Here is a 26,169-nt window from a genome sequence, read left to right on the forward strand (position 1 = left end):
GAGTCCCGGGGCGCCTGGGTGGCGCAGTCGGTTAAGCGTCCGACTTCAGCCATGTCCCGATCTCGCGGTCCGGGAGTTCGAGCCCCGCGTCAGGCTCTGGGCTGATGGCTCAGAGCCTGGAGCCTGTTTCCGCTTCTGTATCTCCCTCTCTCTCTGCCCCTCACCCGTTCCTGCTCTGTCTCTCTCTGTCCCAAAAATAATAAATGTTGAAAAAAAAAATTAAAAAAAAAATGAGTCCAATATTGGAACAGAAACTTCACAAAAGAAAAGGTACAAATGATTATTTGGCACATGGAAAGATGCTCAGTGTGATTAGTCAACTGGGAAATGTTCATTAAAACCACAGTGTAAATACTATTACACTCCCTTTAGAATGACTACAATGCCATAGTGCCAAGTATTGATGAGGATGTTGTAGCAGCTAGAGCTGTCATACATTACTGATGAAAGTATAAATAGTAAAACCACCTTGAAAAAGTTTGGCTTTCTTATAAAATCAAATCTATATTTATCATTTGACCAGCAATTTTCCTAGACACTTAACAAAGAAAAATTAAAATCTACATCCACATAGACACTTATAGATGAATATCTGTAACAGCTTTATTCCTAATTAAAGCACTGCCTCCCCCAACATTCAGTCAACCAGTGAATGAATAAACAAAGGTTATGTGTCTGTACAGTGGAATACAGTGGAGTTCCAGAAATGAGTGGACTAGGATGAGTCTTAAAAACTAATGATTTTAAAAATCTTAAAAAATCTAAGCATAATTGCTTAGTGAAAGAAGTCACCCACAAAAGAGTACATGCTGTAGAATTCTACTTATAGGATATTCTAGGAAAGAATAATTTGGACTGATAGAAAGCCAATCAGTAGTTAGTTGCCTAAGCATGATGGGCTGAGTTTGGGGTGTTGACTGGAGAAAAGCACAGGGAAGTGGTATAAATGTCTCATATCTTGACTATAGTGGTTGCATGAATGTATGCATTTTTCAAAACTCATCAAACTGTCTACTTGTTAGACATTTATTGTTTGTAAATTATACCTCAGTAAAGTTTTTTTTAATATAAAAGGGAAAAAAAACAAGGAACTTCAAGAGGCCATCATCAAGGAATGTTTAAGTGACTGTAATCAATTGTTATCAAACTATTAAAAATAATGCTTAAGAACAGGGCACCTGGGTGGCTCAGTTGGTTGAGTGTCTGACTTTGGCCCAGGTCATGATCTCATGGTTCATGAGTTCAAGCCCTGTCGGGCTCTGTGCTGACAGCTCAGAGCCTGATGCCTGCTTTGGATTCTGTGTCTCCCTCTCTCTCTGCCCCTTATCCGCTCATGCTCTGTCTCTCTCTCTCTCAAAAATAAATAAACATTAAAAAAAAATTTTTTTAAATAATGCTTAGGACTTTAAAGTATAATTATGACAATGTTAAGTTAAAAAAAAAGTATACAAGTTTTGATCTGTTGTGATCTAAACTCCCTAAAACTGTGCCTACAAAACATTAGAAGAAAACACAATGGCAGTTTCTACATTGTGAAATTATGGGCAGCTTTAGTATTCTGCTGTATATATTGCTCTGTATTTAAATTTTCTGTGAGGAACTTGTGTCCTTTTATAGTAAGAAGTCACCTTACACACATTTTTTTTTTAATTAGGGGTAGTATTACAAATGAATCAGATTCTCTTTGAGAAGTGGATGAGACTTGGCCATTCTCCCATCTTGGGGCTAATGTTCTGTTTTCAGTCACCAGGCCATTCTTCTGACCTATGCTCCCCATGAGCTAAATGCCTGTTTTCTGACCTAGCGCAGTCTCTCACAAAGTAGAATGCTATTCCAAGAGATGTGTATGAAAGCATTCCATGTCTCCTTCATTTAGAACATACAGAATATTATAACCACTCTTGGAGAATTGCCAGTAAAGCAACTGTTTAACTTTGTTTAACCCAGCATTTTCCAAGCTTAATTTTTAAGTTTATATTAAAATCTTATAAAAACAAGAGTTCTGTGGCTCACCCACTGGGAAACGTTCCTCTGTCATTCAAACCTGAACAACAGATATCTAGCATGTCTGACTCCCTCCTCTCTTCCAAAGTAGTGCTGGCCATTGGCAAGTTCTCCCTCAGTAGAAAAGGCCCGGCAAAGCAGTTGAGTCATTTTCACTAAAATCTGTCTCAAATTTCAGGCAATGGCCTTCATTTTGTTTCAGAAGGCAGACTACACCACAAATCAAGTTTTTAGTGGTATATTAAAATTTTCCTTTGAGTGGTATATAAAATTTTGGTAAAGCAAAAAACTTTTTGCAAATTCTTAGAAAAAAGAGATTGATGTGAAGTGCTGAGCATTCTAGATGAACTAAAGATCTGGCTTTGTCCCTTTAATAAGAGTCTTCTGAGTGGCAGCAGTTACCACCTGTGTGCCCAGTACCCTTCAGGTCTTGCTGTGTCCTATCACTAGAGTTGTGGGAACAGAATGCTTACATTGCATATTCTTCATAGTTTGTCTGAAAATATAAAATTCCTTCTCAGGGCTAGATAATAAAATCATGATGGCTTCGTGAATGCTGTCTGCAAGTTATGTTCTATTGTTTGTTTTTTTTTCAATTTCCTTCCTCTGGATCTTCTTTGGGCCCCATGCATCAGCATACCAATCTCAGCTGGAAGAAGAGCAGGGAAGCCACAGGCAATTTCATGTGCTACAGCCAAGGTTGTTCCTTGGGCTTCAGAGTCCCCACTGCAGCTGTGAGCTCTGATGGGCCAGCAAGTCCTTCTTGGGAACAGTATCCACACAGTCAGAAACCAGGCAGAAAGGAGCAAAGAAAACGCACTGATATCTGAACAGAGCTTAGAAGGCCAAGGATAGTATTATACCTCAGTATTATACCTGTATAACTCATAGTGCTATTACAGTTTGAGGAGACATGCTTTCTAGACTTTCAGGAGTGTATATACCTCTTTCTCCCGGGGATGCTGTTTTCATCTTTTTCAGAATTGCTCGATTTTCAGTCCTAAGACATTCATCCTTATCTGTACACAGTGTGGCATAATATTGTATTGTAAAAGTGCAGTACCAATGCCACATTCCCTGAGTTGGAATCCCAGCCCTACAACTTCCAATGGGAGTCCTTTATCTATGTCTCTATTTTCCCAACTGTAAAAATGGGGATAATAAGAGTACCCATCTCACAGGGATGGGGTGAAGATTAAATGGGTTAAATATATTTGAAGCATCTGAAACAGTGCCCTATGCTTCTGAAGCTCTATATTAAGTATTTGCTATCAATAAAGTGTGTAATTGATTGAAAACATTGGTCAGCAGTGAAAACAAGGAAAACATAAAATGTGGAAACAGTATGATTGGAAAAGTGATTATATGTGTGGGAGAAGAAATGTTTCATGTTTGTGTGACCAGACAGAACTGAACATAGACACTTAGCAGAGAAAGGCGATTGCAGGAAGAACAAACTTGCCGGTTGTAGTTGGATAGAAATTATGGGTGTAATGAGACATCTCTTCATCTCTAACACCTGACCCCTTCTGAGAAGTAATTGTCTATTTGTTAGAATTAGGACACCTTTTTGCTGAATCTATCTCCTGTAGAGCAGTGGTTCTCAAACTATAATGTTCTGTGGATCACTTGGGGATCTTTTCAAATGCAGATTTGGAATCAGTAGGTCGGGGCAGGGCCTGAGATTCTGAATTTCTAATTGAGATACCAAGTGATGCCAGTGCTGCTGATCCATGGACCACACTTTGAGTAGCAAAGCCTGAGAGAATTATGGAGTCTCAAGTTTGAGATGCACCTTGACAATCACCAAACCCAAACCCTTATCACTTTCTACTTTGTTTTCAGTCATCTGTGACTTTACCTTCCCTGATAGACTAGACAGTGGGCTCTTTCAGGGCAGAATGCAATTCTAGTTCCCTTTTTTTCTGTACCTTTCATTCTGGACAGTACAGTGTCAGACATTTTGTAAATAAATCAACATTTTAATGAGTCTACAATGGAAAAATAACTTATGGAAGCTGGTGGATTTGATTTTAGGGGTTTTGGAGGGGGGAGGGAGTACTTGCTTATAAATGAAAAGACTTAAAGAAAAAAATTCCAGGCATCCATGAGAAACAGTTCAGTGGGCACCTATAACTAGTTTTTCCTTTTCTTCCTTTTCCATTCTATCCCTTACATCTCCAGTATTCATAAGATTACTTAAATGCCAGTTGAATTTAATTGTAATTGGATTGAATTTATCATCTGATAAATTCAGGTAAAAGAGTTCTCTGGACTTTCCATTTCTGCTATTAATAAATTCAGGAATGCACAAAGATGAGATGAAGAAATCTAAAAAGCAAGGGTCATACATACCTCTTTTCTTTTATATGGCTTGAAAGAGGTAGACCAAAAGATGACTGGAATCTCCAAAGAATGAAGCCAAAGTTTCTGGAAATTGCTTCTGGTCCTACCATGACTAAACCAATCTCTAATATGAGATGAGATACTATGCTTTTTTAATACAAGTCACCTCAGAGCCTAAGGAAGGATGGTTTATTTATTAATCATTAGGTACCCAATCCCACCAGTCCTTGATGAATCAGGTTCTTACAAATGAACTAATTATTACTGCATAAAGTAGTTTGCTTATTTTTGACAGATTATTATAATTTTTGTTATTTTAAAAATTATGATAATCTGTCAAAAATAACCTGAAAATTGGAGAATGTCTAAGAGCTTATCTTTTGGAAACATGTAATGTGCTTTCCTATCACATTTTATATTTTAAAACATTTGACATTGCTTAAATCCCAAGACTGCATGAAAGTCCATAAGCCCATGAACAATGTCTTTGTTTGTATACATCTTAAGGCAATTTTGTTTCTGAATTGTAGTATGTAGAGCAAAAATTTTAATTAGATTTACTTTGTATAAGTCATTTTTCATTCACTTACATTTTCGTCCTTAGCTGGCTAGCTGACTTATAAATTTGTTTTCCATAAAAACATTTTGTAGGAAACTAACATTAGTTAGAGAAATTACAGTATGTGAAAGCAAATATCTGGTCTTTTTTATTTTAAATACAATGCTGCAAGTTGAAAATTTGAACAAAAATTAAAAGTGCAAAAATTAATCTTTGCAGTGTAATTTAGACATCTAGATAATCGTTATGCCCTCAATTTCATATTTACAGAAGATATTTCATGTTTCAAGAAAATTGTCCATTTTCTTTTATGGACTTGAAAATGCATTATTGATTACTTAGGTTAAGATTGAGGGTTTTTTGCACCTTTTTGATATGGAATTCATGTTGCTTTTAAACAATCCTTCAAAAGGCTTTATTAAAATGTATACTTTAGAAGAAATTAATGGCCTCTGACTCTACATGGAAGCAACATCGTAGTCTGTAAAAATATGTGCACTTTGTGTTTCCTTGAGGAATCAAGCATGACATTTTATTTTTAGGGGTATTCTGTTGAGTTATGAAGGATGATATATAAGTTCTTATTTTTTTAATATGTGAAATATCCATGCTAATAAAACAAAGCCTTAAGCATAATGAAAGTATTTAGGAAGGAGAGTTGAATGAATAAGCATTTTTAGTAGTCATAATTTTTTTTTGTTTTTAAGGAAGTGAAACTGAACTCAAAGTAGCCTTGGGGACACTCGGATCCAGGGCCTGGAGATCTGTCAGGGCTCTCTTTGCTTCTTGGAATGCTGCCTTCATTCCCTCAGCATGTTCCTATGGCAGAGGACATCATTGATAGCATTTCTGGGGATGCAGACTAACACAGTAAATGAAGAATAGAATCTTTTTGATAGTTATCAAGAAAGAAGACTGAGGAAGGATTCTGGCTGGCCCCACTGAGCCCTATGATAACCTCTAGACCATTCACTGAAGACAGAGTATGGGGCCAATGCCTAGGCCCTGTCTTGTTAGGGAGAGAGAATTCTGTGCTTGGCAGGCCATAGAAGTCCATGGTCTGAGTAGGAGAGGATCAAGGTCCTTCTCCAACAGCAGGATGTTATTTCTAGAAGAAAAGCAGAAAGTAGCTAAGCAGACAAAGATAACATGTTCATATAGCATTTAATGGTCATTTAATATGAGCCCCAAAGTGTGCTATGAGCTGCCCACTTATTCAGTTTAATTCCAGGTCTGGGGCACTGTTTCACTGAGAAGGATACTGAGGCACAGTGAAGTCAAGTATCCTCTGAAGGTTACCCAGCTAGTGAGTGGTAGAGCCAAGATCTAAACTGAGTACTTTTTGACTCAAAGAGCTTTTTATATTGCACTTTTCATCCTACTTGCTTATATCCTTCAAAACAATCTTTGTAATGTGATGGTTGTATGCTAACAGTGGGATCACATCATAAGGAAACAACTTGCAAAACAAGATCCAGGCCCACATGCCTCTGTGAAAGGGAGGCCCCAAACAGAATACCAAGAGAGCAAAATAAGTCAAACCTTGGTTTTTAAGCATTCAAGAGCCCTTGTTCTGATGGGAAAAAAACAGATTTGAAAGATCTTTCAAGGATAATCTTTACTATATGCAGTTTTGTTCATAAGCTCTGTCACTAGAAGCAAATCCCCCCTAACCTGTAGCACCACACATAGTTCCTTGAGCATCTCCTGTCCTTTCAGATCCACAATTGTAAGCGAATGAGCCAGGCCTGGCATCTGTGTCAGTCACCAGTGTCCTCAGTGCTCACAACAACTGGTCTGTAGTAGATGCTCTGTGATACCTTCTTACTTGAGCCCAGATGGATAGCCAAAAGCCAGTTTGTCCAGAAAAGCCTTTCAGGAATGTTCATTGTCACCCTAACTTCCCCTAGTTGGATTCATCATGGTTCACTCTCTCATGGTGGTGACAGCTATAGAGAAGCCACTATGCTTCCTACCCTAGAGAGCTGCTAAGGAAGGATGATAAGGACCTTAGTTTACACAAGTGCCTGGAGGTGGAGATGGAGAGGATGGACTGATCCAAGAGACTTGGAATCGATAGGATTTGGTGAACAATTGGATATAGAAGGGAAGGGAGAGATTGATTAGTGTGCCATCAATTAAGATAGAAAACTTTATGCCCTCTCACAGTTTTACCTGCTGTAATTTACATGCTTAAAGGAAAATTATGGATATTTTCTCTAAACTGAACTTTTTCTTTAACCTCATTATTACATGATTTTCATATCAGACACACCAATCACTATCTGCAATATTCTCACTTCAGCTGTTTGAAGGCCAGTTATCACTTTCTAATTCTATTATCGTTTTTGAAATTATCTGTTGTAATTTTCACTGAAAAAACCTTGAAAGATGTTGCCATCTATATGTTTAGAATTGGCACCAATATTTTCTCTTAAATCTTTGATATCATTTGAGTGATTTTTTGCTTTGAATTTATTAGAAAAATAGCATGTTTGTTTCGGTTTGGGTGAGTAGAAGATTCTCGGGGAAATAGATCAGTACCACATACAATCCTGATAAAATTTAAGGTAATGTTGGGCAATTAAATTCCCATTTGGTCATTTGTATTAAGAAGTCACCCTTATGACAACAAATGTTTTCTTCCAAGAACATTACAGGGTGTTTGTTTATTTGGAGGAGGGTGTGTTGTTGGGGTTGTTTTTAGTGTTATGTTTTGCTTTACACTTTCCCATCAAGTTATTACTAAGTAATGTGAAAAGGAAGTACTTTTCTCCTACAATTAAAGTGATAATAGCATAAACCCAAATAGGTAAATACTTGTCTTGACTAATTTTTTGTCACTAATCTTGTTAAATTTTGAGAAGAGAGTTGTAAGAATAGCCTACAGCCTTGTGACCTCCACCATCCGTGCTGGGGGGAAAAAGATGTTTCAGCCAATGGAAATATTTATCATAGTTTGTGGCACTCTGTCTACATTTTGGGTAAAAATAGCAGGGGCCAGAAATTATTATTTATTTAAAAAGAAATTATTCATTTAGAAAGAAACTCATTTCTAAAATCCTCTTGGCTGAGATAAGTCATTTTATGTTCATGCATATTCTTCTCCTAATTGGGAATTATTCCCTGGTGGGTAGGATTTCTGGCCCCTGGGCCTTGAGGATGAGGGTAAGGAAGACTGTAAAAAGAGGAAGGCCAGTGGATAGAGGTTAGGGTGTAAATCTTGTACCCCTGTGGCTGGTGTATCTGCTAGAAAGTATTCCTCAAGAATTGGCTGTGCCTATGACTGTGTTAGATTGCATCATGGGAAAACAGATCCCTCCAATGAGTTGTTTTGTTGAACAGAATTTTCCCAAGACCTACTTCCAAGCGTTCTATTTGGGGGGAAAGTCAGAAGAAAGAAAATCACTGTGTCTCTGCATTTTTTCCTCCTAGGGAGATTTCATAACTTTAAATGTAGGTCCACTAAGTGTCCCTTTCCCTGACAGAGCATGGCTGCATTTGTTTTTGACCAGCTGCCTCTGAGCCCCTACTTGCTTTAACTCCCACCTGAAAGCTTTAACTCCAGCTTGCTACATCTTTCTTTGGTGTCCATACTATCTAACCAAGTTGAACAAAATCTGTGAGACTGAATATTAGAAATATAACTCACTTTTAGTCATCATCACTTTGAATCTGCCACTGTTGCTAGAAAAACTCAATCACTGTGAGAAGCCTGCACAGAAAGCCTATTCCCGAATGTAGGTACTATGGGAACTTTCTGGCGATACTCTAAATAGACCCAGGCCTTGAAAAATATCTACATAATATTTAGTCACAATAAATAGATTTGGATTTGTCATACAAGCTTCAACTTATTGAAAAAGACTCTTTCACCTGCCTCCCTTCCTCCTTCCCTCCTTCTTCTCTTCTTTGTCTTTCTCCCCTCCCCTCTCTAGCAATCTGAACTCTATTATTTGCCTTTGTAAACTTCTAAGATAGTTGAATTTTTAACATGTAAAAAACCCCCAAAATATAACATGCTAAAGTGATGTGTGAACCTTTACTGAAACAGCAGGTTTTTTAATTATTAACCTGTATAAGATCTAATTTGAGCCCTGATTTCATGCTGTGTCTTGGAGGCTGAGGCAACCCTCATTCTATTTCATGTATAGTTGATGTAATTCACAGGGTCGCAGGTCAGTTTAAGTTCTTTAAGGGTCCATTAATCCTCAGAATAAATGCTTCTTCTATAAGTTACCTAATTAAGCAGCCAGCATAGTTCTTAAGATGTAGTAAATGCACCATAAATGTGCTATTTTTCCCCTCACTTTTTCTCTCCAAGCAAAACTCATCTAAGAGAATCAGAAGACATTTCCTTTCCTTTGAGTAGTGTAGACTGTAATTGGCTGACAATACATTATTTACCAATATACACAAATAGATGTTGGTATTGTGCAAATTCATTCTATCAGTGCTGAAGTGATATCACCATGATCACCATTGGAGCAATGTCTGCAGAAAGGTACATCTAAACGGGCTCTTAGCCAAAGAGGGAGGTATGGATGGTAGTTAAGAAGAAGGAAAGCATTCCAAGTGGGTGGAATGGCATGAGAAAAGGCATGGAGGCAAGAGTTAGTAAATTGTATGTGGGCGATAGGCAAGCTGATAAACTGGGTTGGACCAGCCAGACCACATTGGGGCATATTGAGAGATACTCACACCTACTATTCCCTCTGCTTCTCTGCACTTCCCACTCATTCTCTAGGTCTTAGCTTAGACATCCTCCGTAGCCCAACATCCTACGCTCAACCAAGTCTTGCTAGGTGCCCTTCCAGTCTTCTCTATCACTCTGTGTACCTTCTACCATCATTCATACACTACATTGTAGGGGCCACTAGACTTTAAGCCCCCTAAGGACAAAGACCATCTAGTTTTCTCATACCTGTGTCTTCAGCACCTGGCTTACTTTAGTAAATACTTTTAGTAGGCACTTAATAGGTATTCAGTGAAGATTTGTGGGAGGTGGGAGGAGGAGAGATGGATAGATAAGATTGGGCAAATAGAGGAGGTACAGAGGACAGAGGCCTTGAGCTATGGCTGAGACTCATACAGAGCTCAAGCACTAGTCCTTAAATTGTACCTTCCCACTACCACCCCTTAGTAAGACCTCCATTCATTTTGCTTAGTCCTGTAAAACAGAAGAAACTCCACCTACAATCTTTGGAAGTGTATAGGATGCCCCAGGTGAGTTAAAATAAATTAAAATAAAGCAGGTGGATAGAGCATGGTTAGCAATCCATGCAAAGATAGCATAGAAACACCAAGGCTTGTTTAAAAACTAGGTGTGCATTTGAACTTCCCTTCACTGCCATTTTACAGCTGAGAACAATTTCTGGTCTTTTTCCTATTCGATCTCTTGATCTACCCTCGTTAGACATGACCACACAAAGCTTTTTTCATTGAGTTAATCATTCTAAATTTCCTAAAGATTTCCTAAAGATAAAGCATAAGGAAAAGACACTTTGAAAGTACAATTTAAGTCTCTCAGCAATACTGATAAAAGAAGAAAGCAAGGAAACATTTACCAATCAATAACTCTTATTGATAGTAACGTTTGGGAGGGGCGTCCCATGAAAATGACAGTGACCTTTTAAGAGGGCACCACACCTATTCTGCTTTTTCCAACTGTGTGAGATAGAGGTGTCATCCAATGACCTTCCCAAAATTGTTCAACCTCCTAAACTCCTCTCCTCCACATGTAAACTGCAGATTGTACTACCTGCCTGATTCTTGATGTGGGGATTCATTAGTTGGCATTCACAAGAGGCCCACGATATGGAAAGCACAAAGTAAAGGTAGTTCTTACTCTAACAAGTGACATGAACAGCTGTTTAATGGATTTAAATTTTACACTTTTTGTTGTAGTTGATTATTCATTAACTGCATGCAATAGCTGGAACCCCATTATTTAATAACAATTATCCTTATTAACATAAATAAAATGGGGTAAAATTGAGCATGAATGGAGACAAGAGTCCCCATTTCAATAGCAATATTGTCTTTCTGTGCACAGCTAAGTTCTCATATATACATAAATTAGAATATACTTTGTGATTAAAACCATGGTCCCCTGAACATAAAAATTACACTCTGTCCTCCTCTCCTGTTCCACTGACTGGTTGCCCTTTACTCCTTTCTGGTAACAGTCTCTCCTGGCCTTGGGCTTCAGCCTTCTTGTCTCCTCAAGAAACTATCAGTTATCTCTCCCTTCTCTGCCTTCAGCTGTCCTACATTGCTCCTTCCCATCAGTATCTTGACATTTTCAGATCCTTACATCTTTAAAAAATGGACCTCTGCAAACACTCATTCCCTTCAGACACTGCCCTTCCTCTCTTTTCCCTGCTCTGTCAAAACGTACCAATGAATTGCCTCCTCACCATCTCCCTGTCCTTACCTCCGTCCCTCTGCCACACCTCAGTCCACTTTCTGCCCCATCACCCCATCAAAGCAGTTCTTTTCTGCCATCCCCAGGGACATGCATGCTACTAAATCCTATGGACCAGTTTCAATTCTTCAATTTTTGACATCGATGCAGCATCTGGCATTGTTGATGTATTCTCCCTCCCTTGCCAAACACACTGGTCCCTCACTTTCTGAGATCCAACCCTCTACAGTGTGCCTGCTTCTTCCCAGGTGGCTCTTCCTCAGTTTTTGCAGACTTGCTCTATCTGCCTTGTAGTGTTTTCCTCCGTGGATGAGATTGGAGCTGGGGTGTCAATGGCTCTACAACATCAGTTCCTCCAGATGTCCAGAAGGCAGGGTGAGAGAGGGAGATATGGAGGAAGCATTGCGTCTTTAGGGGAGGCAGGCAGGGCAGGAGCCCTGGGGATAGAATTCTGTAGGCCATGTAGAGGGAGTTGCTGGCAACAGCCTTGGTCAGAGTCCTCTGCGAACTCATGTTTGTAATGATTTTTCCTTCATTGTTGGGATTTTTTTTTCCAGTTAACACCAGCACATAATTTAAATTCTAACCATTCAACAGGAATTGTCACCAACTCTGGCAATCTCCCACCCTCCACCCTTCTTCCCCATTTTCACAGCTATTCCTACCCACTGTGTGGGCCATTCTTTTGGCACTTTATGTCTGGAAAAGTATGTTACTCTACTCTGTTAAATTGTCTTGATTTACCTCAAGAGAGTATTTACTCTTCTCTATGTTTTTCTGTTCTCTTTCTGGAAATCCTTTTGCACTCTATTATACTCTTCTAGCTGATTACTTTGGCATTTACCTCCATGTTTCTAAGTAACATGTTTTTATTGCTGATTCTTGATTTTTATCCCCTTCTAGGCATTATCTATTGGCGTCCTCTTATTCAAAATGAGGGTTTTGTTTTCTGTTCCTCCCGATTTCTCCATTCTCTGAATATTCTATTGCTGTATTTTAATTTGAGGATAGCTTAATATTCAGTGTTAAATTATCATGACTGATCAATGGTTTTCATTCCAGTAAACAACAATTACTTTTTTTCTGTACAATTGTCATTTGTTTAACACAGAGCTAATAATTTTCATTTGTCTTCATTTGCTTTATTTTCTATATATTTATCACTAACTACCCCAGACTTTGCTCCAGCTGTCTAAATCACCTTTGAATGTGTTCAGGTCTGTGGGTTATTCTATCAGGTCATGTCTTCCTGTAGCAGGGCCTATAGAACCTTCTGACCTGATTCCATCTAGACTGGTGGAGGGTTGGCATTGTGTGATCTGCCTTCATGCTCATCTGAACGGTTCTCTTAGCCACTCTCTTAAGTTGGGTCCTCTATTTCCTGGCATCTTTTTAAAACCTCCTTCCTCATCAAGATAAAAAGCTTCTTTACAGTGAAGGAAAACAATCAACAAAACTAAAAGGCAACTGATAGAATGGGAGAAGATATTTGCAGATGACATATCAGTTATAAAGGGTTAGTATACAAAATCTGTAAAGAACTTATCAAACTCAACACCCAAAAAACAAATAATCCAGTGAAGAAATGGACAAAAGACATGAAAAGACACTTTTTAAAAGAAGACATCCACATGGCTAACAGGTACCTGAAAAGATGCTCAACATCACTCATCATCAGGGAAATACAAATCAAAACCACAGTGAGATACCACCTGTCAGAATGGCTAAAATCAACAACTCAAGAAACAACAGTGTTGGCAAGGATGTGGAGCAAGGGGAACACTTTTGCACTGCTGGTGGGAATGCAACCTGGTGCAGCCACTCTGGAAAACACTGTAGAGGTTCCTCAAAAAATTGAGGAAACCTAGCCTACAACCCAGCAATTGTATCCAAAGGATACAAAAATGCTGATTCAAAGGGGCACATGCACCCCAATGTTTATAGCAGCACTGCCAACAACAGTCAAATTATGGAAAGAGCCCAAATGTCCATCAACTGATAAATGGATAACAAAGATGTGTGTGTGTACAAACACATACAGTGGAACATTACTCAGCAATCAAAAAGAATGAAACCTTGCCATTTGCAACAACATAGATGGAACTAAAGTGTATTATGCTAAGCAAAATAAGTCAGAGAAAGATAAATATCATAAGATTTAATTCATGTGGAATTTAAGAAACAAAACAGATGAACATAAGGGAAGGAAGAAAAAATGAGATAACAGAGGGGAGGCAAACCATTAAGAAATTCTTAAATACAGAGAACAAACTCAGGGTTGCTAGAGGAGTGTTGGGTGGGGAGATGGGAAATGGGTGATGGGTATTAAGGAGGGCACTTGTTGGGGTGAGCACTGGGTGTTATATGTAAGTGATAAATCACTAAATTCTACTCCTGAAACCATTACACTATATGTTAACTAGTTTGGGTTTAAATAAAATTTAAATAAATAAATAAATAAAAATAGATTTAAAATTTTTTTTTTTTAACGTTTATTTATTTTTGGGACAGAGAGAGACAGAGCATGAACGGGGAGGGGCAGAGAGAGAGGGAGACACAGAATCGGAAACAGGCTCCAGGCTCCGAGCCATCAGCCCAGAGCCTGACGCGGGGCTCGAACTCACGCACCGCAAGATCGTGACCTGGCTGAAGTCGGACGCTTAACCGACTGCGCCACCCAGGCGCCCCATAGATTTTTAAAAATAAATAAAAACTCCTTGGTTTGATGAAGCAAAATCTTATTTCTAAGAATAGTGGATGGAAAGCAAATATTTTTGACCCAGTACATCTGAAATACCTTTATTCTGCCCTCAGAATTAGAAGGTAGCTGATGTAGATTGCTTGGTTGGAAATACTTTGCCCTTAGAATTTTGAAGGTATTGCTCCATTGCCTTTTAATTTGCAGTGTTACTATGGGAGACTGAGAGCCATTTTGCCTCCTAGTCCCTGTGTATTCTCTCTGGAAGTCTGTCAGTCTTTTTCTTTGTCCTAATGTTCTGAAATTTCATGTGATATGGGTTCCATCCATTATTCAGAGCACTCTGTTGGGCCCTTTCAGTCTGGAAATGCATGTTCTTCTCTGACCAATTGTCTTGATTTTACTTAATTATCTGCTCTTCTCTGCTTCCTTTTTTTCTGTACTTTTTCTGGAAATTCTATTATACTGACCTCTTGAGGCCATATTCTGATTTTCTTATCTTTCTTCTGGTTTTTCATATCTCCATCTTTTTGCTCTCCTTTCTGGGAGATTTCCTCAGTTTATCTCCAAAATCTCCTCTTGAACTTTTAATTTTTTCAATTTTTTTTCAATTTCTAAGATTTTTTTTCCAAATTGTCCTTTATTATATACTGTCTTATTTTTGTTTCTTTGGTATCTTTTCATATCTCTGAAGATATTAATGGTAGAATGTGTGTTTTTTTTGTTTTTTGATTACCTTTTCTATTTGTCCTATTTTCTCCAGCTTGCTGGTTTTCAATTTGTTTGTTATGATTTCTCTTTCCTATATGTGGTTTTCCCCACATGTCTGTCTGGTAGTCCTTGGTTTTCTGCTCATGTTTAAAAGTGGGGGCTAAAAAGCTAATTGGGAGTTTGAGAACATAGTTAGAGCTTGTTGACTATGTCACTTACAGGGGGACCTAACAGGACCATTTAGTTTGGAGAATCCCTGATACCCAGAGAAGATTCCTCATCTCCTGCCTGAAAGGAGACATGCCTGACTGCCAGCACCCTGGGGCTGGTTGGGGAGTCTCAGCATTCTGTGCACATACCTCACTAGATTTTTCCTTGTTTTCAGCATCGTGGCCCTACCCCTTCCCAAGCCCAGTGACCTTCAGATCTGGGACCTTGTTCTCCAGGGAGGGTGAGGCAGTTGCCAAGCAATGTGGGATCTGGGAGGGGACTGGGCATCACACTGCTTCTCAAGGAAAGTTGTAATCCGCCCTCACTTCCTGACATCTGAGGGCTCCTGCAAGTGTAAATTGGGTTCATTTTCAGCTTCCCCACTGCTGGCTTAGGAGTCTGTTTTCTAGGGCTTCTGCTAAGTCCTTTAACACTCATCCATCTGGCCTTCCAGCTTCCAGAATTTGGTTTCTGTTCTCTTTCTTGCTCTTTTAGCCTTTCTGAGTATGTTCCTTTTTGAAAGGGGCATCAGACAGGAGCAAAACTGTACAAACCACCACCTTCATTCAGAACCTAATAATTTCCCAGGACTACTTTGTGTCATTTTCTAAATTGTAGCTTTTGGCAACGTCCTGTTTCCTTATATACATCCTTAATAAAATAGTATTTTTTTAAATAATCCTTGAGAACTTTTGTGATATTCAGGTTTTTATAAGGGGTGCATCATGCCCTCCCTTACTTTAACATAGTCTCCTAAGCTTGACTTAATACAGTTGACTTTGCTTTTGTTGTTCCTTAAAGGAATTCCTAGTTGAGTAGATTTTAATAACACCTCATCTTTCCTTATTGTGCTTGATTCTGTTGTTCTTGAATGTTTTCTATTGCCACTTAATGCTTATTAGGAGCCAACATATATTTTAAAAATTGAATTATACAGAGGCTCTTCTCAGTGAGCTGTTGATCTAAATTGGTGGGTAGCAATTCCTTTTAATTAGCTGAATCCTCTATTCCCTGTCAAGCTACCTTCATTTCATTAACATCCCAGCTCTGCTTTGAGTCATAACATTGCTTGTTAGGACAAGTTAGCTGTTACCTTTTACTTGTTAATACAAGTGTTTTGTGTATTGTTGTAACTGAATGTTTTTTGGCCCTTGGCTGAAACTTTTGCTTACTGCCTTCATGCAGACCTAGTGCAAATTACAAAGCGGTTTTGCCAACTCAGTTCTGCTTTGAGCCCTTTCCTGGTTATACTCGATTATTCGATGCAACTGTATTAGTAGTGGGGGCAATGCAGTGACCACAGAGACGATTTGGACTGTAGACACATTTGCAAGATGGCAGCCCTGTGGGACAGTATTCAGACAGAGGCCAAGAAGTGGGGCCCAGAGCTGATACACACAGGTGCCCAAGTAGCATCAAACTCAAATCTAACCTGCAGTTTCCTTCCGTCAGTCGTTTCCCATTTCAACTACTGTCATAAATCCCACATGTTAGCATATGGCTTCAGAGCAGCCAAAAAGAAGCAGTAAACCGCAAAATTTAAGCTGGTCCAGCAATGCAACTTTTTGGTATGAAAAGGAATTAAATGTTTTAAGTTAAGAATGAGGATATAGCATTAACTCATCCCTAAGCAGGAGTAAGGAACCTATGGCCTACAGGCCAAACCCCACCTGTTTTCTACTGTCCTGTAAGGATGTTTTATAGTTTAAAGGGTAATTAAGAAAAAAAAATGATGATGATGATGATGATGATGATGATGAAAGGAGGAGGAAGAGAACAGAATGGGGAGGGGGAAAGGAAGACTATGTAACAGAGACTATATGTGGTCTGTAAAGCCTAAAATATTTACTTTCTGGTTCTTTACAGAAACAGTTTGTCAGCCCCTGCTCTAAAGACACAGCTGGCTTTCCTCATTCCTTTCCTGTCCGACATGTTCCCTCCCCAGTCAAGCTCTCCAGGTCTTTTCCAGGCCTTTATCACTTAAATATATGTGTGTTCATGTGTGGTTTCAAAGAAATCAACTAAAAGTACATTTGAATCACCAATTTTCAAGTTGGTGACATCTGAGAAGATTATCAGTAAGAAGGACAGAATTACGGATATATATGTTTGCACATAAGTCAGCCTGACCCATTATAGATTACATACCCAGCTACCATAGGAGAAAAGAGGTAAAACTGTGAGCAGTGATTTTTTAACCCTTTCGGCTTACTGGGAGATACCATCAGGAAGACAGATGCTGGACTGTTTCTCTTTGTTAGTATTAAACATGAACAAGAATAAAACATGCTTATGAGATACAAATATCCTTTCACCCACTGAAAGCCTTACCAAAGAAAAGGCTCCACTTCAACAATTAACTTTAAAATTAGCTAGGTAATTTTTAAAGTAATGATTTATCATTCTCCCTTACTGCAGATATTTAAAGTAATGATTTATCTATTCTCCCTTACTGCAGATATTTGCCAACATGGTCTTTTCTATTAGAGACAGATAGGGTTTATAACCACTTTCGGTTTCTCATTTTACACTATTTTCAGTCTGCATGCTGTAAAGCATCCGCATACCATATCCAGGTGAATTTTCCAAAAACTTAGCTCTGACCCTGCCAGATTAGTCTAATCAATAGTAAGAAATTAAACCAAAAAAGTAAGTACCAAACACCTCTTTTTGAGGCAACTAATTAATAATGCCAGTTGTTCAGTTTTATTATTCAACATATACTATGAATCCCTATGTGTTATGGGATGTTTTTCATATTTGCCCTTGAGTCCACTGGCAAATTCATGTGCTTAGAAACTGAGTTTTCCCAACAATGACATGTTATCCCTCTGCTATAAAAAAGTAAGTTGAGAATAGAACATTCCAGTGATTGTTCAGAATTAAGCTTATAAAGGCAAGTTTATGTCTCTACTACCCAGCTATGTCCCAAAATACAGCCACAATCAATATTTACTATTGTCTTCAATGACCGTGTGAATGACATAGTCAAGCAACTAATTTAATGTTCTACTCTTTCCTTTGATCTCCACTGTGCCTCTGATCCAGGGAGCACACAGAATTGTCCTGTTGGCATAGGATTCCTCTCCAACTGATAAAGCAAACTAGGTCTGGTGATAAGCATGGAAGTCAGACATTACTTTGTAATTTCTTTTCTTTCTTTGCTGAAAAGTTTCACTTGTAAAATAATTTTAATTGTATAGTATTGTCTCCAGAGGCTAACATGAAGCCAGTGTCTTCATTTCTTTAAAATGAGAACATAAAATGGAATTCCAGAAAGAAGTGGTCTTGAAACTTGTGAGCATATCCTGCACAATGTGCGGTATAGACTTGAGGGGGGACTGTTTCCAACTGTGGATGTTTAAGGAAGAAAAACCCAAGTCCAAAGCACACCATAGCTGATGCTAATATACCCTCTCTTAGCAAGCAGTAAACCAGTTGTGTATTTTTTTGGAGGTTTAATAGTCTGAGATTTGTTAATGAGGCCTACTGCTGACTGAATAGAGGAAGGGAACTTGCTATAACACAGAGATGAGATGAATGGTTAATTTAGGGTATGAAACTTATTCCAAACTGGAGTGCATTGAAGTTTACAATAAATATCCCTAAAACATCACTACAAATTTTAAAAAATAAATAAAAGGGAGACAGAAGACATTAATTCATAATAATTGATGTTATCAAGAATAGTCTAAAGAAGTACAAAATCTTTGAAATCCCTGTGCCCAATTTCTTATTCTGGCTAATCTGTTCACTTCTGAAGTTGCACTTCTGAACCCATCATGATTTTCTTACAAAGAAGGAAAAAAAAAAACCCTACCCTTTAGAAACAGATCTGGAAAGGCTTTGAAAGTCACTGTTGCCCTGATAACATGGTGACACATCAGCTGTGTTCCTGTAGTTAATGAGCTTATATACTCCTGCAGGGAGAAGGCTGAGCCATCCTGAGGGACTATAACATGGCAAATGCTCCCAAGCAATTAGAGGCTGATTAAGTGTTTATCTCCTTTACAGGTGGGAAGGAAAGAATGAAAATGAAGTGGGCAGATGTAAAGAGACCGGAAAAATTCATGTGACTGTGGATCTCAAATACTACCGACCAACTGAAGTGGTAAGGACTCCTTGGCCACCCAGTGCGTGGCCACATTTGGCTGGCTGGTTGGCTGGGAAGATGTTCTTAGTGAATATCCACAGTCAGCCTTCAAAGCTTTCCATTGGGTTCTCTGACATCCTTCAATGGTCAGGTCCCAAAACAGACTACAGTGAATTGAATTGAGTTGTTATTCTCAGCACGAAATCCATTGCTTTATCAAGGAAAACAAGGGTAAAATACAGCCAAGGAAGTAGTTGATTTAAGAAACAGAGACTTCTATCCAAGGCAAGTCTCCTCACATTATTAGCTTTGATAGCTGATCCCTGATATGGGATGTCTGACTTACAAGGCCCTCCATAACCTGCAAGATCTCAAGACCTGGAGGGCTGCATACCTTCCCATATGCACATGCACTCACACATGTACCCACACTCACTCATATGCGCTCACATGCACCCACACAAACCTAACCCATAAACAATCCCCCCGTACATTTTTTTAAGATTTAGCTCATGTACTGTCCTGCCTGTGAATACTTTTCTGGTCAATATACTACTTACTACCACTAAAATCTTTCCTCCTTCATTTGTATCTACATTATATGCTATGCATAATCATGCTGTAACACCTATTATAATTTATCATACTCATTTGTTTACATGACCTTCTCTTTTTACCAAATTATGAATTCTTTGAGGATAAGGTCTTTTTAAAAAATATCTTAGGCTTTAATAAGTAGGTGCTTAATAAATATTGACTGATGGGTGGATGAATACAAAATTTTCTGTATTAAGAAATGACCTATAGATTGTTAGTGCCTATTATCCTTCTTTCCTCAATTTATAAAGATTTTTAGCTTGGTGCTGTCACTTTAAAGTGGTCTACCTTCATACTATGGTGACAAAACCCAGCATGTTAAATAGATCTAAAAATAATCAAAAACAGCATCTTCAGAGAGAATTGTTCAGAGGTTTCCTAATGAAATGTACATTAGCTGTGAAAATAGAACCTGTTTTATCTGTGCTTTGAACCTTATATGTTGTACAGTATTTCAGAGATTAGGAAAACCCCAGAGAAGAGAAACTGACAGTGAGTATGTCATCAGTAATCACCCTCTAAAATCTCTTTTTTAAACAAAAGAACAAACTTCATTTCATGTACTCTGACACACAGGAGGAAGTAAAAAGGAAAGGAAATCAGCAGTGCTTAGAGACTAGAGCTGTAGAGTCAGTGCATTGTCCTGGCACAGGGCGTGGCTGGGTCTCTAACACACAGTGAACAATGGTTCCCTGTGCTAATGGCAAGTGGGTGTGCCAAGGAGAGGATGTGCTCCATCTCTGGGGGAGGAAGATACCAGCACACTCCTGCTGACACCGCAAGGAATGCCTGTCTATGGAGCCCCCTAGCCACACTGGCATTTGTTTCCCTGTCCTAAAGAGGTGCCACAAGGGTGTCATTTTTCCAGACTATTGCACAGATCACATAAATGGACAAATTTATTTCTCTCCTCACGAACAAAAATTGTCATCTCAGAGTAGAAAATTTACTGAGCCCACAGAAACCTCCATCCTTGTAACAACTGAAACGTGGTTCTTTCTCTGACACCAAAATAGTTTCAAAAGCTAGGAAGTCATTAAGAATGGCTTGTCTGTCATTCTTACTTAGGCAAGGTGGGGGATTGATAAGGACACAGAACAAAAGAATTTGCTGAACAGGAAAAGGACCCTTGGACTAACAAGATGGTTCTTAGAGTCCGTATCAACCCCTCTTTCCTGCCCTGACAGTGCTGCATCCCTCCTCATTTCTTTTGTCCATTCAAATGTCATCATCATACCTGTTCTGCAATTCTGTTTACACTAGTGTTGTTTGAACATAAGAGAAGCATCTTATTTCAAATGCTTGCTTGCTTTTTTCACTGATGGGACTCTCACCCTAGATTTTCTTTTGATTTGGGATTCCCTGCTTGATTTGGGATTTTTAACTACATTTCATCTTTCTAAGCCTTTAGGCTACATTCGTTTTGTTCACTCCACTTCAACTTAATATTCTGTGGGACAAGCTTTTCTTGTATAGTGAGACTAAACTTTTAGCCTCATTCCTCAGAACAACAAGTTTTCCCAAAACTTGGACCAGCTTGACAGACTTATATAGAATTGCCTTAGGGGTGATAGTATTCTTCTAGTTAAAAGGTGACCAGAACTGGAGACTGACTGGTAAATGAGCTTTCACTTAGGTGCAGGGCCCTAAAACCAACACATCTAGAGTCATTCAGAGTGAGTCCTGAAAAGCACCCAGCTTCTCTGAGGTTTGTCAGCACTCAGTAAAGGGTGGACGGGGAATTCTCCCATGTCTAAACTGGATCCTTCCCATTTAAGTGTCTTAAATCCATCTCGCAAGAGGCAGAGACTTTTTTTTTCTTTCTTCCTTGAATTCTTTAAAACTCTGATCTCCTGATTAGCTTTAATCATGCATCTTCCCAGATTCTCAGCATATAGGGCACTCTGAAGCCAAAAACTAAACTAAATCTTCTTAGAGTCAAATGGTTCCAGAATGACTGCTAGGAAACAATAAATAAATAAATACCATCAAGAAAATTTGAAAAAAAAAAATGATAAGGACATATCAGGTCTCAGAACATCAATACCCTAATGCAACTGAAGGGAAATAGAACTTTGTGTTGTTTTTTGAATAAGATTCAGACTAGTTTTAAGAAAGGTTCTTTACTCAGCACAGGACAGCACTACCCCAAAAAAGACCACCGATGATGCCATATAGAACATACTTCCACATGCACCAGTAATTTTTGTCCTCATTGATTTAGCCACCACAAAACCTTAAATCTTGCTTCTGTTACCAACATGGAAAGTCTTGAAAGTTTTTGTTCTGAGCTAAGGACTCTGGCATCCAATTAGAGCAGAATGGAGTCACATTCTTTTAGTTCTTTACCTATCAATCTCTATGTTTCCTTTAAATGTTTAGTTTTGCTTCTGTGAAGATCTTGATCCTGGACATCAGACTTTAAATCCCCCATTGCCCCTGATTTCCAGTATCTGGTGATGGCAATGTTAACGCTTGAGTTCTGTGCCTCTTAAATCTCCTCTCTTGTATATAATTTCCTGTATGTGTACCCATTTATACACAGACTCATTGCAATGTGCTTCATTCAGAGAGAAGAAGTAGCGTCATGCCTGAGCGTGGGCCTTAGGGCCAGACCGCCTGAGTTCAAAACTGCCAATGACTAGCTGTGTGACTAGGCAAGTTACTCAACTTCTCAATGCCTCTGTTTCCTTGACTTTAAAAATGAGATCAATAGGAGAGCTAGAAGTCTATAGAAGTGTTGAAGAATTAACAGTCAATTATACAAAATGCTTATTAAAATAGTATGTTACACAGTAAAATACCCAATATTGATGTGCTATTATTGTTATTTATTTATTTATCCATTTACCAAATATTTACCAAACACTATGTTAGGCCTATGAGCAAAACAGACACATTCCCCACCCTGTGGAAATTGTACATATAGAGAGAGGTATAGATCAGTTACTTAAATCTAGTACCATTTGAAAAGTACAATGACACATGATAAATTGTACAGATCAACCAGTAAAAAGTAGATAAGAAGGTACAATAAAGTCTTCAAGCCAACATTAATAAGTACTTTGATATTTTATTCTTGATTTTTATCTTTTCTAATTCTCCTTCCGAAGCTTTAGTAGCTATTCGGTGGTATGGAAATAATAATATTGATTTACTACTTAATTTAAAATAAAATAAGATGTCTTCATTTTCTTTGAGAATTTTTCACTTGGAAAATTTTCAAAGGTTGTATTAATGAGAAATTCATCTGAATGTTTTAACCACACCAAATTTTTAACCACACCGAAAAGTCAATCCATTGAAGGAAAAAAAAAAAGGCTAAGAGTTTGTTTTTTGTTTTGTTTTTTGTTTTTTGGTTTTTGTTTTCTCAGTTAAACTAACAAAAATCACTTTTTTTCTGCAGAGTATTTTAGGAAATGACATAGGGCATATATTCACAAACCAAAATTCAAATCACATACCTTTCATGAAAAATATCTTGACTTAAATGCTACTAGATGTTGTAAATTAAATTTTTTTCTTGCTATTATATTCATCTCAACATTCATTTTTCTTGCCATTGTATTCTAGTGTCCTCAATTGTAATGGTTTTGTTCTATTTACTTAGATACTTTCTGTTTATTCCCATTCTTTATAGATATTAGAAAAATCAGGAGTTAAAATCCAGAATTGAGAAGGCAGTAACTTCAAAGAAGTCCAACAAGCTAGTTAAACAACACCTTCCTTCAGTAAAAACGTGTGGCCTGTTTCTAATCAAATTACATATGCTTGTCGAGTTGTCCCCTCTGCAAACTTTTCCTAATATTTTTCTGTAAATGATGTAAGTTAAATGGCCCATAATTGCTTGCTCTATCTCAGAGCCCTGTTTAGAATAATGCTGGGTAACACTTTCCAGACCTCAGGAATCTGATCTATCATCAGAAGATGTGTATACGTCCTTCCTTCAGCTCCATCTCTGGGTACTGGGGGTCTTGAAACTGTCCCCTTTCTCTCCCATCTCTGTTCTCACCACCTTCTCACACTTCCCCTCCCAAAGCAGGAAATTAGATCCTCCCAACTCCAACCCTTCATCTTCTCAGCGCTGTTAGAGCCAGTTGATCTTTCCCTGTCCTGATCCTCTGACCTCCAAAGCTCTAATCCTACCCCTCCACTGCTGCTTTTCTTTGTTCCTTGTTTTGACTGGTGGGAGCTAGGATAAGGAGTTGCAGAGAGAGCAAATTAAGGGCGAGTCCCTTTCTTCCTGCATTCTTGGACCTGTGAAAGGAGAGGCTGTTCTGTAAGACCCCTTCCAATTTTTCATATCCTAGCATTCTCCTCTTTTACAACTATCACAATGGAGTGGGATGCTAGCACTAATGTGCCATCATAATGCTTCCTCTGAACTTCTTATACTTGTATTTTATAAATAGTTTATATCTCTAAATCACTGTTTATATATTTTAAGCCTCCCTCTTAGGCTCCTCATACTAATCTTTATATCCTTCCTTAATCACATTGACCTTTCCTGCCCTTTTCCTTCCTTGGATTTAACCAAAGGAGCTTTAAGTTTCAGTCTCTTCAGTTGATTCTCAAATATTCTACTGTATGTTTTCCATACTTCATAGGATCCCATACAGAACCCCTAGGGGCATATAACATTCCTCTTAAAGCCTGTGTTCTTTCCTTGGTTGCTACCCCCCTCGAGAGCATTTCATATCTAATGAAATAGTAATTGGGTACTTACTATAATGCCCCCAACATCCTACTTTTCCTTGAAAGTTTTCATGATTAGATCCTGATCAGAACAATGTAATTAATGATTCATAAAATCTATATGAATATACATAAGTATATACTTTATCTTATTTAAAAATTTTTTTTGTATTTGTCCTAAAAACTCTCTGATGTCCTTCTATAGATGGGGGTTTTTCTCTGCACCAATTAGGAATTCCTATAAAATCTGTACTTCCCCCCCCAAAAAAAAAGCTGTCCAGCTAATGACTACCCCCATTATAATTACAGTGTTGACCTCTTGACATCTACAAAAGAAATTCCAAAATCTTAGAAATTTGTTTTAGCTTCTGCAGCTACTTTTCTTAGGAGAACTATTAGTACTTGAGTTCAGCTTCTACCTCAGCTAGCCCTGATGCAGCTTACTCAAAGTATAGAATTACTTACGGGAGGCCCATCCATCATGGGTGTGATCACCTGTTCCCTCTTCATTTTCATCTAGCCAGCGAGATCTGTATTTTGGAATTTTAGAAATCCCCATTTGCTGTTTGTTTTTAAACAAATTGACAGTGTTTTTCCTGTTGTATCAAGCTATATTTATCTTCTAAAATAAATACAAAAATCTTCATTCATGGAGATTTCATGGATAAATCTATCTATGGTTTCCTTCCTCCACCCTATTCTGCTTTATCTTCTCAATAAGGTTAATTATTCCTTACCAAGTTTGATTTTTTTCCCCAGCACTTTGTTCACTGAGGAAAAAAATATTCCAAGTATTCCAGGTCTACCAAAATTTAGTCCATGTACATTTACTCTTGGCCCCTATCTATCTTTATCTTTCCCTAGGCCTTCTGTAGCCTCACTCTCCATGCCCTTGGTTCATGGCAGACTGGTTTCTTCATTCACTGTCACATCTACTAGCAATGTTGAGAATTCATTTGACTGCTTTTGTCAGAAACCTCCAATTTGATATCCACAGCTGATGGTCTAACTTAATAGCTCTGATCTGCCTCCTAGATAATTACATGTTAGGTGCTTGGCCTGCTGGTAAATACCTAGTTCCATTCAGCCACTGTTTAGTATAGGTGCTGTCCTTAATAGCAAAATCCAGTTTGTACATTTTGTAATGCTGTCATAAATTTGCTGGTTTCTTGGATAAATCAGAAGTGCACTGCTTCATGAAAAGCTGGAGTAAGAATATCTAAACTTAAGGGCACCTGTGTAGCTCAGTCAGTTGAGCATCTGACTCTTGATTTCGGCTCAGGTCATGATCACCCAGTTCATGGGTGCAAGCCCCGCATCGGGCTCTGTGCTGACAGTGCTGAGCCTGCTTGGGATTCTCTTTCTCCCTCTCTCTCTTTCTGCCCCTCGCCCATTCGCACTCTATATCTCTCTCTCAAAATAAATAAATATTAAAAAAAATTTTTAAAGAATATCTAAACTTAGAAATAAGTAGGTTTCTAAGGTATTAAAAGATTATCTAATTTCAGGATTTATACCAGAATCTTTTAAAAATAGTATGCTCATTGTATACATTTAAAATATAACTCTTATTTACCTTCAGCTTCTCCAGAATATATCAGTATACATAAAATAAAGTATTCTTATATGATTGCGGTCTTAGAGATTCAATTAAAAAAGAATGTTTACTGAATTTCTACCATGGAGATAAGTCCTAGAACCTCTGTGAGAAATGTGAAGATGGATGAAATAGGTTCTTGTCCCATGGTAACTCTCAGACAAATGAGGAGGAGCATGTAGGAAGCTATTGGGACAATCTAGTGCAGGTATAAGAAGGAGCTAACTCAACC

The 26,169-nt window shown here is 38.3% G+C and overlaps 1 protein-coding gene across 1 annotated transcript in view; it reads left to right on the forward strand.

Moving 5' to 3' along the window:
• The window catches only part of GMDS (GDP-mannose 4,6-dehydratase), a 636,799-nt gene that overhangs the window by 519,397 nt on the left and 91,233 nt on the right, over positions 1-26,169 (forward strand). The window contains exon 9 of the mRNA XM_030314966.1: positions 18,970-19,066. Within this exon, the coding sequence (XP_030170826.1) occupies positions 18,970-19,066 (97 nt within the window). The remainder of the gene's footprint in view (positions 1-18,969; positions 19,067-26,169) is intronic.

This window comes from Lynx canadensis, chromosome B2 (assembly GCF_007474595.2).
Source record: "Lynx canadensis isolate LIC74 chromosome B2, mLynCan4.pri.v2, whole genome shotgun sequence".
In the NCBI taxonomy this organism is placed as follows: Eukaryota; Metazoa; Chordata; class Mammalia; order Carnivora; family Felidae; genus Lynx; species Lynx canadensis.